General features: G+C 37.3%; 2 protein-coding genes across 3 annotated transcripts in view; one reads left to right on the forward strand and one right to left on the reverse strand.

Annotated features, from left to right (window-relative positions):
* ppip5k1b (diphosphoinositol pentakisphosphate kinase 1b) overlaps positions 1–5,816 on the forward strand; it is a 41,183-nt gene extending 35,367 nt beyond the window's left edge. The window contains exons 25-27 of the mRNA XM_016523116.1: positions 2,663–2,800; positions 3,251–3,361; positions 5,262–5,816. Coding sequence (XP_016378602.1) covers positions 2,663–2,800; positions 3,251–3,361; positions 5,262–5,359 — 347 coding nt within the window. The 3' untranslated portion in view covers positions 5,360–5,816. The remainder of the gene's footprint in view (positions 1–2,662; positions 2,801–3,250; positions 3,362–5,261) is intronic.
* A 4,915-nt stretch (positions 5,817–10,731) lies between these two features.
* Positions 10,732–17,457, reverse strand: part of LOC107716682 (microtubule-associated protein 1B-like) — a 38,713-nt gene continuing 31,987 nt past the window's right edge. Inside the window, exons 6-8 of one of the 2 annotated variants that reach the window (XM_016523190.1) lie at positions 14,637–17,457; positions 13,911–14,140; positions 10,732–13,614 (exon numbers count right to left, since the gene is read on the reverse strand). The exon at positions 14,637–17,457 is cut by the window's right edge and continues 1 nt beyond it. In XM_016523190.1, coding sequence (XP_016378676.1) covers positions 13,459–13,614; positions 13,911–14,140; positions 14,637–17,457 — 3,207 coding nt within the window. In that variant the 3' untranslated portion in view covers positions 10,732–13,458. The remainder of the gene's footprint in view (positions 13,615–13,910; positions 14,141–14,636) is intronic. The other variant, XM_016523189.1, reaches the window with a different exon arrangement.

A 17,457-nucleotide genomic window follows, 5' to 3' on the forward strand; every position in this document is an offset into this window, starting at 1 on the left:
TGCTCAATCTTTAGGCTCTGTTCGGAGAGTTTACTTATTACAGGGACTCTAATTGCACTCTGAAAATAGTTGCCTCTGAAAATAGTTGTAGGTCCTGACAAAAAAAGAAAAACATTAATTTCAGCTCATTAATTGTATGTTGCTGAGTCACTGTGGCAAAAACATCTCCGCAGGAGTTGAGGCAGTGGATCCTCATTGCTGTGTGCTGCAGTGGCCTCTCCTTCCTCCTCCTCCTCCATCTCTGTCATCCCTTTGTTCCCCTTCAACCTGCAGTGTTTAGTTCCCTCCCGAATCCCCAAAGCCTTCCCTTCCCTACGGCCCACACTATCCCTCCTCCATCTCTGCCACATCTTTGCTTACCTCATCCCTCTCCCTCCTCTTCCTCCTGTTACTCAGTATTTTCCTTCTGATACTCAGTGGATTTGAATTATGCTTATGAATCTGACTCCCCATTCTCAATAATTAACTAAACAATTAACAAACAAAAACATTTTCTGTTTTTATTGTAGTAATATTAAAGTATTTATTTATTACAAATGAGAAATTAATTAATTTTAAAATCTAACACTACTCCGTACTGCTTTCTTCCCCTGTACCTTCCCAGAATTCATGTGCCTGTGCCTGTACCTGTATGTTTTTTTGAAAATTACAGTGTAACTTTATTTATTCTTTAAAAAATTACAATTGAGAGATTTAATAGAACTTTAAAAAACTAACATTACTCTTTCCATTCCATCTTTTCCTCTGTCTTCCAGAATTCCTTTTCCCGGATATTTGTTATGCTTCTCTGTTGCTAACCTTCTCCTCTTGCATCCATTCAGTCCTTTTTGTCCTCCTTCCATTCTTTCTCTCCCGTAGAGCTCTTAGATGAGCATCAGGTGGTAAAGCTGTTAGCCGGGCTGTCTGCTCACCCGGCTCTTCTCCACCACCCACACCACTGCTCCTACCACCTCCGCCTGCTCCGTGCTGGCCAGAAACCCCCAGAATGCCTCTCTGGTCAGCCCCCTTGTCACTTGCTCACGTGCAACAAAGTGTGTGGAGCTTCAGCTTATGCCAAAATGTTGCAGTTATCTGCTCTGCTCTTTTATCTGACTTCTTGCTTTTCTTCACTCTGTGCCCTTTCTTTCCACTGTGTAACATATCATAACCTCTGTTCCTCTTTTCTTACCGCATGCCTGTACATATGGCTTGGTGAATGTGAAGACCACTTGCTTATGTTAACTTCTGCATAGAGTAAGTATAATACTTTAATTAAGCCATCTTGCACCTTTTTACATGTTTATTAGAGTATCTTGATTGACCAAAAAAGTCAATTTTACCATTTCCCAAAAAGACAATGAGGCACAAGAGGCCTGTAGTTACATTTATTTCACCACCGTTATTGAGTATTCTTAAGCTTTGTGTTCTAATATCCTCTTAACAATGGTAAAATCGATATAATGCATGACCTCCAGTGGCATACTGCTTTTATGAAATAGTAGAACCTGCATTATGGTACTGATGTTTAATTAAACATTTATATGGTATTTATACAGTTACAAAAGATTTCTGTTTAAAAAAAAAAATGCTGTTCTTTTGAACTTTGTATCTTATGTGCATAATTCATTCTAGGTTTTGTATTTTAATTAGTTAATCATAGTGTTCTGGTGGGTCTGGATTTAAAAAAAACTGTTTTTATTGCATGTAGATCTTGCCATATGGTGTGTACAAACTGCATGACTAGATTTGCTATGCAGAACAAAGCAGCCTGGCACACTTTCAGTAGAATTAAACGAATAACATCATCTAAACTATGCTGTTATTGCTCTCACACAAAATGATTCATTCATAAATCGGGACTAATTTGTTCACAGATTCAACTCGTTAACTGAATGACCTGCTTGCAAAAGTTCTCAAGTTACCAACTATTTTAAAGGACAGAACTTAAGAGATTAAAGAAAAGGTTTTATTTTAACAATATGCAAATCTTTATTATCATATAAAGTGCTGAATTAAACTACCTCTGAGTAATTATGTTCGTTTTTTTCTCATAATTAAACTAGGAAAGTGCACCTCTTCCATTTACACATTTTCTCTATCATCATCATCTAGTTCCATTACTGCTAACCTAAACACATTAGCAAACGAAAAAGTAATTAAATCCATTTCAATATACTAGAGCATTAGCATTAAAATGTGTTTCTCCAGCATGGCACTTGTTTTTCAAATGACAGTTTCTCTAATCTTTTTATTGGTTAGTTAAACATGTAAAGTTCCTAATTGATTTATTAGTCTGCAGCAGTCCATCCTAATTCTCTCGACATTAAACTGATAATGCCTTGCAAACGAGATGCAAAACACTTTGTTAGTGAACTAAAATTCTAGAACTTGTTCATTATCGTCTAGTTAATTGTGAAGATGCTAATGTATCACAAGCCAACATGATACAATGCAATTCCAGTTGCATCATGGTGCATCTTTGAGATTTTGGGCTGCTAAAAACAATTCTGGATACCCAGTGTCTAAATGGTGTTGGGTGGTGTTTGTGTGGCCATACAGTGCTTGTAGGTCACATGAGGTTGACTTCATACTCTTGTTGTGTTTTTCGTATACAAGAGCTCAGAAAGTGTTCATAGGAAATCTGTAATGATGAGTTTGTGTTTTGGACCATGTGTTGGTGCAGGGTTTGAAGGTTGCTCCTTGGTGCCCTCCATCTATCCACTGGAGACGCTGCACAACTCACTGTCCCTCAAGCAGGTGGATGAGTTCCTCACGACGTTGTGTAAGAACGGGAGCGAGACACAATTTAAGAGACTCAAATGTAAGTGGATGAATGCTTTCACATTCATTATTACACTTGTCTTGAAATCTAATTTATGAGGACGTTGATCACATTTGCATCAAAGTTATAATAATTTACACTGAACGGACATCAAAAGCCAATGTGTAGCTATAAACTGCTTAAATTGTCTGAATTGCCAATTACATTTCAAATAGGCCTCAGCATTTAGGTTCTTTATTAACATCAACAGTTCCATGAAGAACCTTTAACATCCATGGAACCTTTCCATTCCACGAAAGGTTTTTTTTTACAGTGAAAAGAGGTTCTTTAGATTTTTAAGAAGTTCTTCACACTAAAAAATGGTTTTTAATGACTGTTCACTGAAAAGTTCTTTGGGGAATCCAAAAATGGTTCTTCTGTGGCATCGCTGTAAAAACACCCTTTTGGAACCTTTATTTTTAAGTGTATATTCTTTTCTTTTCTCTTTAGCCCTGTCTGCCATGTTTGAGACACACTCCAAGCCATCCATAGATGCTGATAATCAGGAGACGCCAATGTCAACCCCGGTCCAGAACCAACCAGCTGCACAGTCTCTCTGGTGTGAGTATACTTCACTTTATCATGAAACCACTTTACCACTCACTGGCCACTTTATTAGGTACACCTTGCTTGGACCTTCTTTTGCCTTGAGAACTGCCTCAGTTTTTCATGGCATAGATTCAACAAGGTGCTGGGAACATTCCATTTGAGTGCAGTGAATGGTCATGTTCAGTTTGACAAAATTTGAGCTTTGTGACGGCACGTCTGCTGGAAGTAGCTATAACAAGAAGATACACTGTGGTCATAAAGGGATGGACATGGTCAGTAGAAATACTCAGGTAAACCCTAGAGATGGTTGTGCGTGTATGAAAATCCCAGTAGATCAGCAGATTGTGAAATACTCAGACCATCCCGTCTGGCACCAACAACTATGCCACGTTCAAAGTCACTTAAATTACCTTTCTTCCATTTTCTGATGCTCGGTTCAGCAGATCATCTTGACTATGTCTACGTGCTTAAATGCATTGAGTTGCTGCCATGAGATTATCTGATTACATATTTGTATTAACAAGCAGTTGAATGGGTTTACCTAATAAAGTGGTTGGTGGTGAGTGTATATTGACATACCATGGTATTGTCATCTTATAACCGTCATAGTACCTCCACAGTACTTTTTCAGTAGGATAATACACTTTGAGTGCACTTTAAATGGTCACTCTTATTGGAAGAGACATGAAACCTCATATCTGGTGCAAGAAGTAGTCAAGTTGTCAGATTTATTCTGGTTTTTAGCTCTGCCATTTAGATGATTACTGTTGGCTTTTAATGCAGCACAGTTTCCCCTGGGAGTTTAGTGATTTATGTTCAGTCTGTGGCTTTAGGAGCAGCTTTCAGTAAAACTCTAGGTTGTGTTAGTCACTGCGTTGTCTGCCTCTTTGTAACCCATTTACTATAATATTGTTTGTGAAAGTGGGGCCAGGAACATGTTGGAAGACAAAATTCCAATTCCAAAATTAATAAAAGATTAATAGTGTAATTGTTCTGTTTTTGGTTATGTAACAATAGTTCTATGAGGCTCTTTATGTAGGACAATACAGCAGGATGTGGGTTATATAAATGCGGTCACTAAAATTATGGTTTATGAAATAAATACTAAGAATCTGCCAACAGGTTCTAGTTTGGCTGACTTTATATTATGTGTTTTAAAGATTAATTTCGAGTGCTGTGATTGATCACTGTGACACAAGCAGTACCAATTGGAATCGCGATGAACTCTGCCTGCCATTTGTTTATTTAGATAGCAAAGCCCTACACCAAAATCAACTATTGGTTGAACCAGTGTTGCTGTGTTCAAAAATGTGTTCTTTTTTTAATCAATACTTTTTCAGCAAGGATGCATTACATTAAGTGACAGTAATGACATTTATAATGTTACATAAAATGTCTATTTCAAATAAATGCTGTTCTTTTGAACTTTCTATTCATCAAAAATCCTGAAAAAAAATGTATCACAGTTTCCACAAAAAATTAAGCCGCACAACTGTTTTCAGCACTGATAATAATAAAAAATGTTTCTTGAGTACAAAGTGAGCATATTAGAATGATTTCTGAAGGATCATGTGACACTGAAGGCTAGAGTAATAAAGCTGACATTCAGCTTTGAAATTACAATAACAAATTACATTTAAAATATATATAAATAAACTGTATTTTACTGTATTTTTGACCAAATAATTGCAGCCTTGGTGACCATAAAAGCAATAACATTTTTTTTTTTAAATTTCCGACCCCAAACTTGTGAAAAGTAGTGCAAAAATGTTTTCTTTTTAATTAAAATATTTTTTCAATTACATGCCATTTTATTCCAAATAAATTAATGAATGTGACATGGCTAAATTTAAAGGATATTTTTTGCCAAGACAAAGACTACAAATAAAAAACGGTGTGTTTGTGTGTGCAGACACCAGCAGCCCTCCCAGTACCGTATCCAGTGCCGGGCCCTCGTCTCCATCTGTAGCAGGGCCAGCATCATCCAACTTCAGATTCAACAGCGAGTAGACATCTTGGAAACATTTTTTGCTCTTATATCAGTTTTGCAGTATCTCTTTAAAGGATTGAGGTTAAGATTGATACGGTCCTAGTTATCTACTTGGAAGCTGCTAATATTGTACTATCTGCACTTCTTCCTGAACAATACAGAGCCTCTTTGGCTGGATTCAGCTGATAGTTTGATCTGTCAGCAAATACAGCTCTGAAACCAGTAATTAGCTCTTCCGCTGTACTTCTGAGCTCCGGTGGAGTTAGATAGTAATTATGATCCCAGAATCAGTGGCAGAGAGACAGAGACATTACAGACAATAGTAATTATCTGTGCATCTTCTTTTGTCACCCTACAGCGTAATGCAACTCAAATGAGCACATAGACCAATACGTCCACAAAAAATATATTTAATCATTCAGATCAAGTTGCGTAATTTTAATTTTACCACTATTTTTTTTCAGTTTGTGTATATTAGTATTATTTTATGATTTTTTTTTAGATGTTTGATTTTTTTGATCACGATTTGTTTTTAGATTTAAATGAAAATTGCTGTATTTTTATTATATGAAATGCAAAAGGTATTGTTTGAGAATGATTAAAGGGATAGTTCACCTAAACATGAAAATTCTGTCATTTACTCAGCCTCATGTCGTTCCGAACCTGTATGAATTATTTCTTCTGTTGAACACAAAAGAAGATATTTTGAAGAATGTGGGTAACCAAACAGTTGACGGTAGCCATTGACTTACATAGTATTTTTTATTTTCCAAACTATGGAAGTGAATGTCTACGTCAAATATTTGGTTACCCACATTCTTCAAAATATCTTATTTTGTGCTCAACGGAAGAAACTCGTACAGGTTTGGAACAACTTGAAGGCGAGTAAATGATGACAGTATTTTTATTTTTTGGGTGACCTGTCACTTAAAATGAGCTGCAATAGACCTTTCAAGAATGTTCAGCTGTTTGCAATCTGCTGTTGTGTTTACTCTGTAAGTATATTTAATATTAGAGACTTAGATTACTTAATAAAATTGCTTTAAAAGTGTCTTTGTAATATTTTATATGAATGAAAGGCACACCTTCAAAGTTTACCAAATCACTGTGACTTATACCTGGTGCGATTTGTTGTTCTCTCCGACCTAATTGAGGTTTTGAAATTCAATATGTGGTGTGAGTCTCAAAGAGTGATGCAAAACAATAATGATGACTCATGCTTTGCCCTCAGCTGTGCTGCTGTGTTGCTATAGTGACGGATTCTCAACCTTATTGATTTCAACTGAATGAGTGACTGGTGTGTGAAGACAGCTAGTCATCACAGGCAGCCTGCGTCCTAAAGATGAAGTCATACTGTCAGAGGCATACATGAAGTGGGGGCCCCAGGCAAAATTAATCAGTGAGGCCCTTCTAAAATATATTTTTGTTTTGTTTGTTAATGTATCTTTGTTACCTAGTGATATAATTATACAACATATGAAATGTGGACAAAACACATCTAATAATGCACAAAACAAGACGCGCGCTCTCTCTCATTCGGATGTGCACGCTCAAACCTGTGCACTCAAATCTATAGAATTGCCTTCTCTCCTGGATTTAATGTTGCCAGAAGCCCATCAACCACCAGAATTCCATGACTGACTGATGAAATAACAGAGTAGGCTACCTTTCAATTGTAAAAAAATTTATTTATTTTTTTAGCATTTCCAGGCTGATTTTGGTCAGTGGATTCTCGTTATTTATTTTATTACTTAGCCTAATAGCTATTTGAATTAAGTGCCTATTCTGAATAGGTATTTACTGAATTATGTTATGTATATCAGCAAGTGAACGAGTTGCGGCGAAGTTTTGTTTAGTAGTGTAGGCTATTTGCAGTCTGTGCGTTTCTCTTCGCGAGACACGAATATCTTTTGTGTAGCCTGATGAATTCAAGCATAATATCGAACGGAGAAAAAAATATTTATAATTTTTAATTAATTAGGCTGTAAAAAATGGGAATGTTAAAATATTTAAGGCACAGTTGTTGCATGACAACCTAGCCCGTTATCATTTGCTCATGAAAACAATGATGAATAAAATGTTTTATATTTGGTTTGGAGTGGAATAGAGTGTGGGCAGAAACATAAATTGGTGCTATGCTTACCGTTGTCCTGTTTCCTCTTTTCCTCCTCTTTTTTTCCGCTTCAGGCTGCCTGATAGATTTGTCCTCCTCCTTATGTTTAACGTGCGTGTTTATGTGTGTGCGCGCGAACTTTTTTCAGTTCATTCCTAAATTGCGCAAGCTCAATTTCCATAGGAATGGATTAAAAACGCTCGAGTCCCGCGTTCTGCTCCGCTCCAGATCATGCATTTTCTAATCTACAGCACCGCAATCGTCATAGCTGCACCTGTTTGAAAAAGGCGGCCGAGGAGGCAAAAGCATAACCGGTGTATCGAGAGAGTGGGCTCCATAGGGGGGATGGAGAGATGTCGCTGCGTGTTATAGTTATTAATATTAACATTCCTGTTGATTTAAATGGTCGGCCATCGGGGGCCCCCTTAAAATGCGGGGCCCCAGGCATTTGCCTGCCTTGCCTGCCCCATTGCTACGCCTCTGCATACTGTGCTCTGTTAGCTCATTTTCATTCATGTGTGGACAAATATGCCAAACGTCCAGCGGATATTTTCCCACAGGGGCCTGATGGAGTGGAATCGTGAAATATAATACAGAATCGGGTCTTTGAAGTGAATGATATTGTGCATATTCTCTTAGCCTAGTTTGAACTGCATAGTAGCTGCATAATTCATTTCACAATTTATGTGCGATATAAATTCTGACAGGTTACGAGACCATTAATCAAATTGAAAAGACAATATCATAAATTGCTCCTACCTCCCTCTGCCTTAAAATCTTGCCTGCTGGTAATATAAAATCGTCATAGCAGCCAAGAGGCTAGTTATCCGCGACGGTGAGCTGGCGAATTAAGAAGCGTGTCATCGGCCGGTGCCGGTGTAAGAGGCTAACAACCACTTTAGCTCCTGCCAAAAGATTTTGGAAGATGTGTGGGTTGCTGTGGACGCTCAATTAGCGTGAGGTAATGTCAGTGTTAAAGGAAAGGAGGAGAAACTGTTCAAATGGGTTCAAACATCTATCGACAGTAACACCACAGATTTCCTCAGGGAAAAAAAAACACTTCAGATTCGGTCCTCAGATGGTTAAAAAAAAGAAATATTAATTTTGGAGTGTTTAAATTGTAAAAGCTTTAAAGCTTATGTTACTGATATAATTCATGTTTTTTTTTTTACTTTTATTATCCTAAAGCTTCCGCTAACAAAAACAGTCCAATGTACAAAACAATCAGTCTAGTAACAAGATGAAAACTGTAATATGACAGTAATATTAATAGAGTCAATAATCAGTCTCTGAGGTAATTTTCAATATAATCAATAACTGAGACGTAATAAGATAAGAATGAAATAATGTACTAAAAATGCGTGCGCGCATTCAAGTTTAACAGTGGAATTCATGATGAAAAACCATTTACCCATGACACCCATGTAGAATTTTCCTCCAATCAGAGAGTCGCAGCCAGCAAATCACGCCAAAGGAAGCTCCAACTTTCATCAACAACTTTAAATTAAAATATGATTACTATTTTTTTTTTAAACTTGTAATGTTGTGATTCACCTCGTAGCTGGTTGGTTTGAATCGTGGCTTATAATGTTTTATGGAAGACTTTTATAAAAATGGAAAAAATACTTCTGGAACCAACAGTGCTAAGTGTTGAAGAGCACTTTTGTTGCGATTGACCAATCAGAATCAAGTATTTCAGAACGTCAGATTAACACTATATGTTTTTAATCTGGTTTATTTATTGGGTTGAGATCAACCATGTCATCGCACTGCCATTTAGTTTAAATAATGTATTTTGGTCAACAGTCTGTCTGACAAGTGTATGAAATTAAAAAAATTAAACAATGAAGAGGCCCACGCAGAAAGAGTTTTCCAAATTTTGATGTTTTTTATTGATGATCACCAGGATGGTTCCCTTTACAGTAAATCAGCAGAAATCTACTTTTGCATTTAGCTTTTAAAGACAGAATGTTGAATATTGCACTAAAGAAGAAGAGAACTAAGATTCATACAGCGCCAAAGAACGAGGAAATATCACAGCATCTTCTCGACAACATCTTAGGGCAAACAGAAGCCAAGCCCAATATCAATATAATCAATAACTGAGACGTAATAAGATAAGAATGAAATAATGTACTAAAAATGCGAGTGCGCGGAGTGATACGAGAGACACAAAAGTAGCGCCGGTAAGTTTAATTGAATGAGCGTTACAATTTATTTTCTTCACAGGGAAATTGATTTTTAATGATAAGTTATAAACCTATAAATGTTGTGAGCTCTGATGTTGTTAATCAATGGTATATGCTTTTGTTGAAGCCACCTGTCCGCATTATTTAAATATAATACAGCGCCAAAGAACGAGGAAATATCACAGCATCTTCTCGACAACATCTTAGGGCAAACAGAAGCCAAGCCCAATAATATATACATATTTCAGTACCATAAAGACAATTAGCTTCAAATATACCTTCTTAAAATAGTTTTAATTCTGATTATTAAACAATTACATTCAGGAGTATAACTAATAAGGTCACATGCAAAGATGGATACGTATACATGACATGGCCAAATGAACCCATCACATCATGATGCATTTGATGTAGAATGAAATTGAACTAATAGAGATTCATAGAGGTACTTTAAGCAGTCTTTTTTATCTTTAGGAAAGTAGAATTACAATGACCATAGAACTTTCTTAAAAGAAAGCATTTCACATAAATTACCACGTCAGCTATTTTGATTTATGTACAGGTTATACCATTTGTTTTGATTTCTATTTTGGCTTTTTTTCATTGTAAAGGATCTATAGTGTATTCCATTCGCAGTGTGGTAGTTGTGAAACAGCCATCTGCAAACCAAAGGTTCTAAATCTTATTTTCAAGAGAGTTATGTATCTGTACTAAAATCAGCAACAGCTGAACATGTAATATTTTGTCATGAGTCACTCACGATCTTAGCCAGTTCTTTCGGTGACCCATTTTCTGAGGTTTACTGTTCCATGTGCATATTTTGCTAGTTCTTTTTTTGTTCAAGCAGCATCCAGCGAAGCAACTTTTACATTCAAAAATATGATTTAAAGTTAGTGCATTCATCTTTATCACAAAGCTAATTTTGTGTAAAGAAATCACAATAAAACCATATAGTACTTGTTACTAAGGCCAGGTATTTGAAATAAAACACTCACGTTTTCAAATATGAAAATATATCCACACCACATGATGTAGGCTACAGTACAGATTCAGCCCATTTTAACAATCCTTCTAGCAAAAAATAAAAGAATTTGGTCTCCGTGTGGGTTTGCGTACATTGTTGGAATTGGGTATGATTTTGTGAAGAATTCTGTGTCTATCTACTGTCTTTTTGAGGCCCTAGAGATAAGTTCTTAGGCTTTGACCACCACTGCTAACTTGTGCATTCTCAGCTAGTAAAAGTACACAAAGACCCAGTCACGCTGACCATCTCAAAGACAACTTCTCTGAGAGAACTTAAATCTATATTCAAATAACACAAAACTAAGTCTGCTGCAATGCATAATAACTTTTACATTAAAAAAAATCAAGATAGACTAAAAACGAACCACTCACTGTGAATATACTGGATTATGGTTAAGGATGCAGTGTTTCAGAGCTTGTTTTGGAACAGTATGAATGATGGCACTGCTGTCTTGAAAGCAAAGGTTATTTTAAGGACAAAACAATTGTGCATTTACCAGTGAGGCCTTGATGTTTTGATATTGAAGATACTGTTCACAATGTAACTGAAGATGTTGAGCCACTGTCAAATCAAGACTATTTCAGTTCCAAAGGCATTCTAAAGCCATTGACAGATTGCTAATGTTTTTCTTACCTTCAGTGCAAACAGAAACACTAATTGTTAGCTTGTTTTGTAATTGATATAACTTCGGGTTAGGTTGAATTCATATTTTTACTATTTGTAAAGATATAACCCATAAAAATGCCAATTAATGTACTGATACTAGCAACAAAAGTCAAAAATGTATCTTAAACTGTTCCTGTTCTAGTATTTTAAGTGTATTTGTTCTCAATAACTGACCTCCCTAGAATTTAATTTAGATAATAACTAGCTAAAGTTGTTCTTGACCACTTCGTCAGACCAAAAAACAAATGTTGATTAGTCATTTTAATTGAAATTTTTATATTTGTTTTTTTCCCCCAAATAAATTTAAATATTACTTATTCACATGAAGCCTACCTACCAAACTGACTGCATTTTAGAAAAGTGCAATCGTTAATGCCTGCTGTTTTATAATACTCAAACTTCTCAGTCAATTAAAACTTTATTAGCGTAAACCTAAAGAAGTAAGGCTATAAAGAATTTCTAATTTTAGTTAATCCAAAATAAATCTGTTAGTACACATATTGTTGTGTGTGTGTGTGTGTGATGACTTAACATTTTCTTTGTCAAACAACACGCAAAAGGCACGAGGGTAACCCTCACTGTCTGCTCTCACAGCAACAACTATTCAATTCTATTGATAAGTCTCTCTATGACAAATGTCTCTACTGCTACATTTTGATATATAGTGTAATTTCCACCACCAGTTTCCTTTCAAACAAGTTAAACCTAAAGTGCTTGTGAGTCAGAGAATCTCAGTTTGGGGAAAAAATCAGGTCAAGCATATCAGCAACACACAAACAAAACATTCAGTATGTCACAAATCTGAATCCTCTACACCAAAATATGTAACAGATTATTTGAAGCATTATTAGCATTGTTGGTCTTAAAGTGGCCACATTTAAATTTCAGTCATATTTTCACTCAAGCAACAGAACATCATGTAAATGGCAATAAAATACCATTTCCATCTGACTCCAACAGTGGTCAACTCAATTTATGGGCAGATGGTATTTAAGCTGCTCGTTATTAGTCTGCTTTGGAAAAGAGATCTGGACCCCAACAGATCCCCACAACAGATCACTAGATTAATATACCTACAAAGTTTAGTCCAAGCTAGAGAGCATCATGCTTTAGTACAGTAATTGCAATACTGAGAAAACACAAAACTGTTACTCTTTCTATAACCTTTTGCCTTCTATAACCTTGATCACATGATCAAATTAGAGCCTAGTCAACCAAAATATGTCATATCAGTGGGTTAGTAGTTTAGCAAGATGCCATCTACTTTGCTTTACTCTTAAAAGCATGTACATTATACAGTCTTCATCACATTATTGAGATAAAACTACTGGATTGCTTTGATGTTTGAATAGAGAATGATCCATCTTTTGTCACCTAAGGGACACAAATCATGGATTATGTTTGATTTTGTAAATCGGCATTTGAAAGAATTGAGATTTGGCACAAATCTTTTTTGGATTAGCAATTTAGAGTACAGTTATTTATTTCTTCACTCTATCTGCTGGTATGTGATCTCATGGAGAGACTGCATCTAGTCTCCTTGTAACCGTAGCTCACAAGACAGCTACTCTGAACTTTTTTGTTTTGAGTCTGTTCTCAGAGGTTGTTTGCTCTAAGGCCTTGCGACCTTATGTTTAGAGTATGTTCTGCTGGACAACTGTGTCTATATGTGGTACATGTGTTAAAATTGATGATAATGGATGCAGAACATGAATCAGATGATGTATTAACCAATTCACAGAGGGCTTTTTTGTGCTTTGAATTCAAATTACAGGCAAGATAAAAACTTGGTCTCTATGTTATGTTAAAGAATATGAGAAAACTCAATTTGCATTGCAGCTTTAGCCTACTTGAACATTACATTATTATTTCATAACGGCTAGCTAGTGAACATTCAGTTTTCTGCCAAAGCCTTGCAGATGCAATCAAAAATGTTCAATAGATTCAGGACCAAAGCTTATATAATAAAGTCCTTTGACAGCACTAAGATTTTGTTGCATTTTTGAGGATTAGAATACAAACTATAAATGGCAGCGGATGGATGGTTGTGGGTGGAGCAACTCATCTAAACCTAAAATATTAGAAATGAATGAGGAACGAATGAAAAGCTCTAAATAGAAAACCAATTCAAAATTCTATTTTGCAGGCTTGGAAAGATTCATCCTGCATAACCACTGTGCTGCTGCTGGCCAAGACCATTATATTCAGGTCCTGCTGTTTCTCATGGGTCTGCTGATACCAGTTCCGAGTTACCTCTGTGTCATGTGTTGGTATTAAAGTGACCTAAATGAGAAGAAGATGGTCAGATAAAGTGCAGTATTCTGCTTGCAAATAAGACCTTAGGACATGAGTTTTCAATCCTTACATTAAACAAGGATTGAATTAATATATTGAGTGCACTTTAACTTTGACAGCCCAGGGGAAAAAAATGTAATTTGTAATTTTTTTTGCATATTCCATAGTACCCCCTTGTGTCCCTACAGTAGACCCCAGTTTGAAAACCCCTGTTCTAGGGGATTACTACAACAAACATACAAACTCATCCATATACTTAATTTTAGTGTAAAGTCAAATCATACCTGGAGATTAGTGCCCCATTGTGCTTTCCCTTCTAGGAGTGCATCTAGAACTGCACGGCTGGGTTCACCACTGCCTGGGTCATTTCCACTGACGACATAGTATGCTGCTCGCACTCGCTTGAAGAACTCTTGATCGACATTTTTAGCACTGCAGTGGTTGGGAATGTAAGCTAGGTCGACGTAGATGGGTGATCCAGGTGGAGTTCCAGCGCTGGATTTCAGGTTGGAGCCTAAAAGAATATACCATTGGTTATTTGCATGTGTGGTTCAGTGAAGAACCATTGCTGTACAGTTGAGATATTTGTCTGGCTTATACTGATATACAGTATTTCTTCCATGTTATGGTTGATTGCCAATAAATAGACAACATTTAAAAATCTGTACTAGTTTGTCTAAATAAATTAATAACAAAGCACTAAAAACAAAAATCTGTTATTTTAAATGCTACGAGTGACTTTAGGTATCACAACATTATAATGTACAGTATGAAAAAATTATGTTCATTTTACTTTTAACAGCAAAGATTACTTTTAACAGTATTAAATTTTGTTTGAAGAATTAATTTAAGTGAGTGTTACATGACAGTGAAGATAATCTAAATGTAAATAAAGGTAAATTAGCATGCGCAATTAAATATCCAATATTGGCTGATAAATTATTAAAATCTGTAATATCACTCAAAAACCAATATGGTACTAATGTGTCATGCATCCCCGATGTTTGTACCTGCATTACTCTTAACGCCATTGACCAATCCTCTTCCTGGGTTGTAGATGTCTCCCCTGGATCCCTGTGTCTCAGACATTTTGGACAAACGAAAAGTCTTCTCTGAATCTTTTCTTTTAAGATCATGAGGTGAGGAGTCTTTGGATGTCTGCTTCACAGGGGTAGTAGATCTCCTGCTTTTTGCATCTCCCTTACGTGCCGGCGATGCAGACTTTCCTAGTGTCTTCCTCAAGCCTCTATTTGTTTTAAGGTCCTTCTTCATTGGTCTTTCTGTGTGGGTCTGGCCATTAAGAAGGGCTTCTGGGTCCACCATGCACACATCAGGGTGTGGTGGGTGAGGAAGAGGGTCTTTCATTGGGATGGGAGGGGGATCGTGACTCCTCGGGGAGGAGGAATGATGACTTCCTCCGTTGCCGCCAGCTGCAGACATTTTGTCCACAGGTAGATGTTCTGCATCTTCATCAGAATCAAGGTTCCCTTCTGCTGTAATTGAAGGACATTCCTCAGTCTCTGGAGGAACATCGGAGTCAGACTGAGATGGGACTGACTCGCTCAAAGATGTAGGAGGAGTTTCCTCCCCTGCTAGCATAATGCCATGCCCAGTCGCTGTACCACTCTGAATGCTGTGCGATCCCTCCTTACCATCTTCATGGTGACTGTGGGGATGACGATGCTGCTGCTTGTGAGATCTCCTTTTGACAGAGTGTTGCTCACGATCATCACCATCATCATCCCTTGAATGATCGCTTCTGGCATCTTCCTCTCCGTCCTCACTTGATAGTTCCTGTGGACTTGGATTTATAAAGGATGGAGAGATATCTCCTTTGCGGTGTTTGAAGAGCGAAGGTGAATGTGAGGACATGGCCTCCATACCGAGATCAGAGGGTCGAGTTAATCCCTCATCGGACTTCTTAGAGACCTCAGGGTAACAAGCCCGTGCTCCTGATAGTGGAGTGGGTGGACGTTCTTTTGAATCATACTTCTCTTCCTCCTCTTCACCCCCCTTTTCCTCCTTTATACCCTCATAAACATCTTCCCCATAGCCAGGTGGAGCCTTCAGACATTCAAAATCCTCATGCTGTATAGTGGATGCAAGGGCACTATGCTGGCTAGACTCAACTGTATCTGTTTTTTTGCTGTCTTTTTCCATCACTTCTTCTTCTGTTTGCTCTTTCTTCTCTTCCATTTTTTCTTTACATTCCTTTTCTACAATTCTTTCAATTTGTTCTACCTCTTTCTTTGTTTTTGACTGCTCTGTTTTCCCTTCACTATCGCTCTGCTGCTCTGACTTCTTGCCATTATCTAGGCTCTCTCCCATCTTTTCTGACCTCACTTCGACCATCTTTTCATCTTTTTGTTGTATCTGTTCTTCCTCAATTGTTTTATGTTGCACTCCCTCTTTCTCATCTGTCTCACGCTTCTCTTCATATTCCATCTTGCTCACTTTTGCTCCTTTCATTTCAACCCTCTCCTGTACTTTTTCAGGCAAGTCTATAATTTCCTTAGACTTCTCTGCCTCTTCTTGCTTCATACTTTGTTCACTTTGTGTGTTAGTACTGAGAGTCCCACATGTTGTGACTGGCACCTTCTGAGAACTTGTCATTTCTGTTGGCCCATCTATGGTTTGCAGATCAAATGAATGTAATATTGTTGTTGAGGGTTTTACATCAGCATGTTGCTCTGGTAAAGATGCTGTGCTTAATTTTTCAGTAGCTGAAGATCTTTCACATTCAATTCTGCATGGCAAGGTTCCCTCCTCAAAAATGCTTTTGTTGTCCTCAGGCTCATCATCAGAGGATTTTTCCCGTGACTGTTTGTCTGCAGAGTCAGCCTTCTCCAAAGGTGCAATGTCAAACTTGAGAGATGTCGCAGATGCCACCACAATTGGATGAGTTGCATGCTCAGAAGTTGCTGATTCTGGTGATTTTGAGGAATGTGCCTCTGTTACATGTTTAGGATGAGAGACATGATCCCTGTCAGATTTAATGCTTGACATATCCTCCTCTGACTTTTCCTCTGCTGATGATGTTTGATCTTGAAGAAACGATTTGGATTCCTCCAAGGGACTGAGAGGAGAAAACCTGGCAAGACACGATATTGATTCAGCTGTAGTTGTAGCAGGTGTCATTCGGTCTGTGACTTCCATGTATTCATCTTTTTTTAAACATGGTAAATCCATAATGGGCGATTCTTCCTCTTTTAGCGATGAGTACTCATATGATATACTGTCTCCATCTGATCTTAGTTGGACACTAGGAATATTAATCAGTGTTTCTAGGCATTCTCCAAGGTGTTGACCCGTTGAATATGAGGCAGATGTTGAAGAAGAGTAACTAAAGGATGAAGATGATGAGTAAGTTGCATCAGACATGGCTGATTGAGCAACAGCTTGGGATTCAGTCAATTCATGCTTTTTATCAGATGTTTTCTGTGGTTCATGTTTGTCATCGCTGGGTTTGGGTATGTCATATTGGACTGAACAAGTATCTTGTTTCTTGGACTGTTCATCCTCCATGCTGATTACATCCTTGTGCTCTCCAGGTACTGATAAAGGCTCTGTTGTGGGGGACTTTTTTGAGGATGAATCACCAATTGTTTCTGTCTGTAGATCTTCTGCAGTTGCTCCAGATGCTAAGTGACCAGAAGTATCTTCTTGTTTTGTTTCGAGTGGTTTAGATGCAGTCATGGTATCAAATGCTACTTTGGACTCTTTCTCAGACATCTCTCTGGCACCCTTTTCAATATCCAAGTCACTTGCATCTTCCTCTTCCTCATCCTCATAGTCATCCTCTTCTTCTGCAAATATTTTTTGGCTTCTGAC

Source organism: Sinocyclocheilus rhinocerous, unplaced genomic scaffold (genome assembly GCF_001515625.1).
Source record: "Sinocyclocheilus rhinocerous isolate Xijiao unplaced genomic scaffold, SAMN03320098_v1.1 scaffold1201, whole genome shotgun sequence".
NCBI lineage: Eukaryota > Metazoa > Chordata > Actinopteri > Cypriniformes > Cyprinidae > Sinocyclocheilus > Sinocyclocheilus rhinocerous.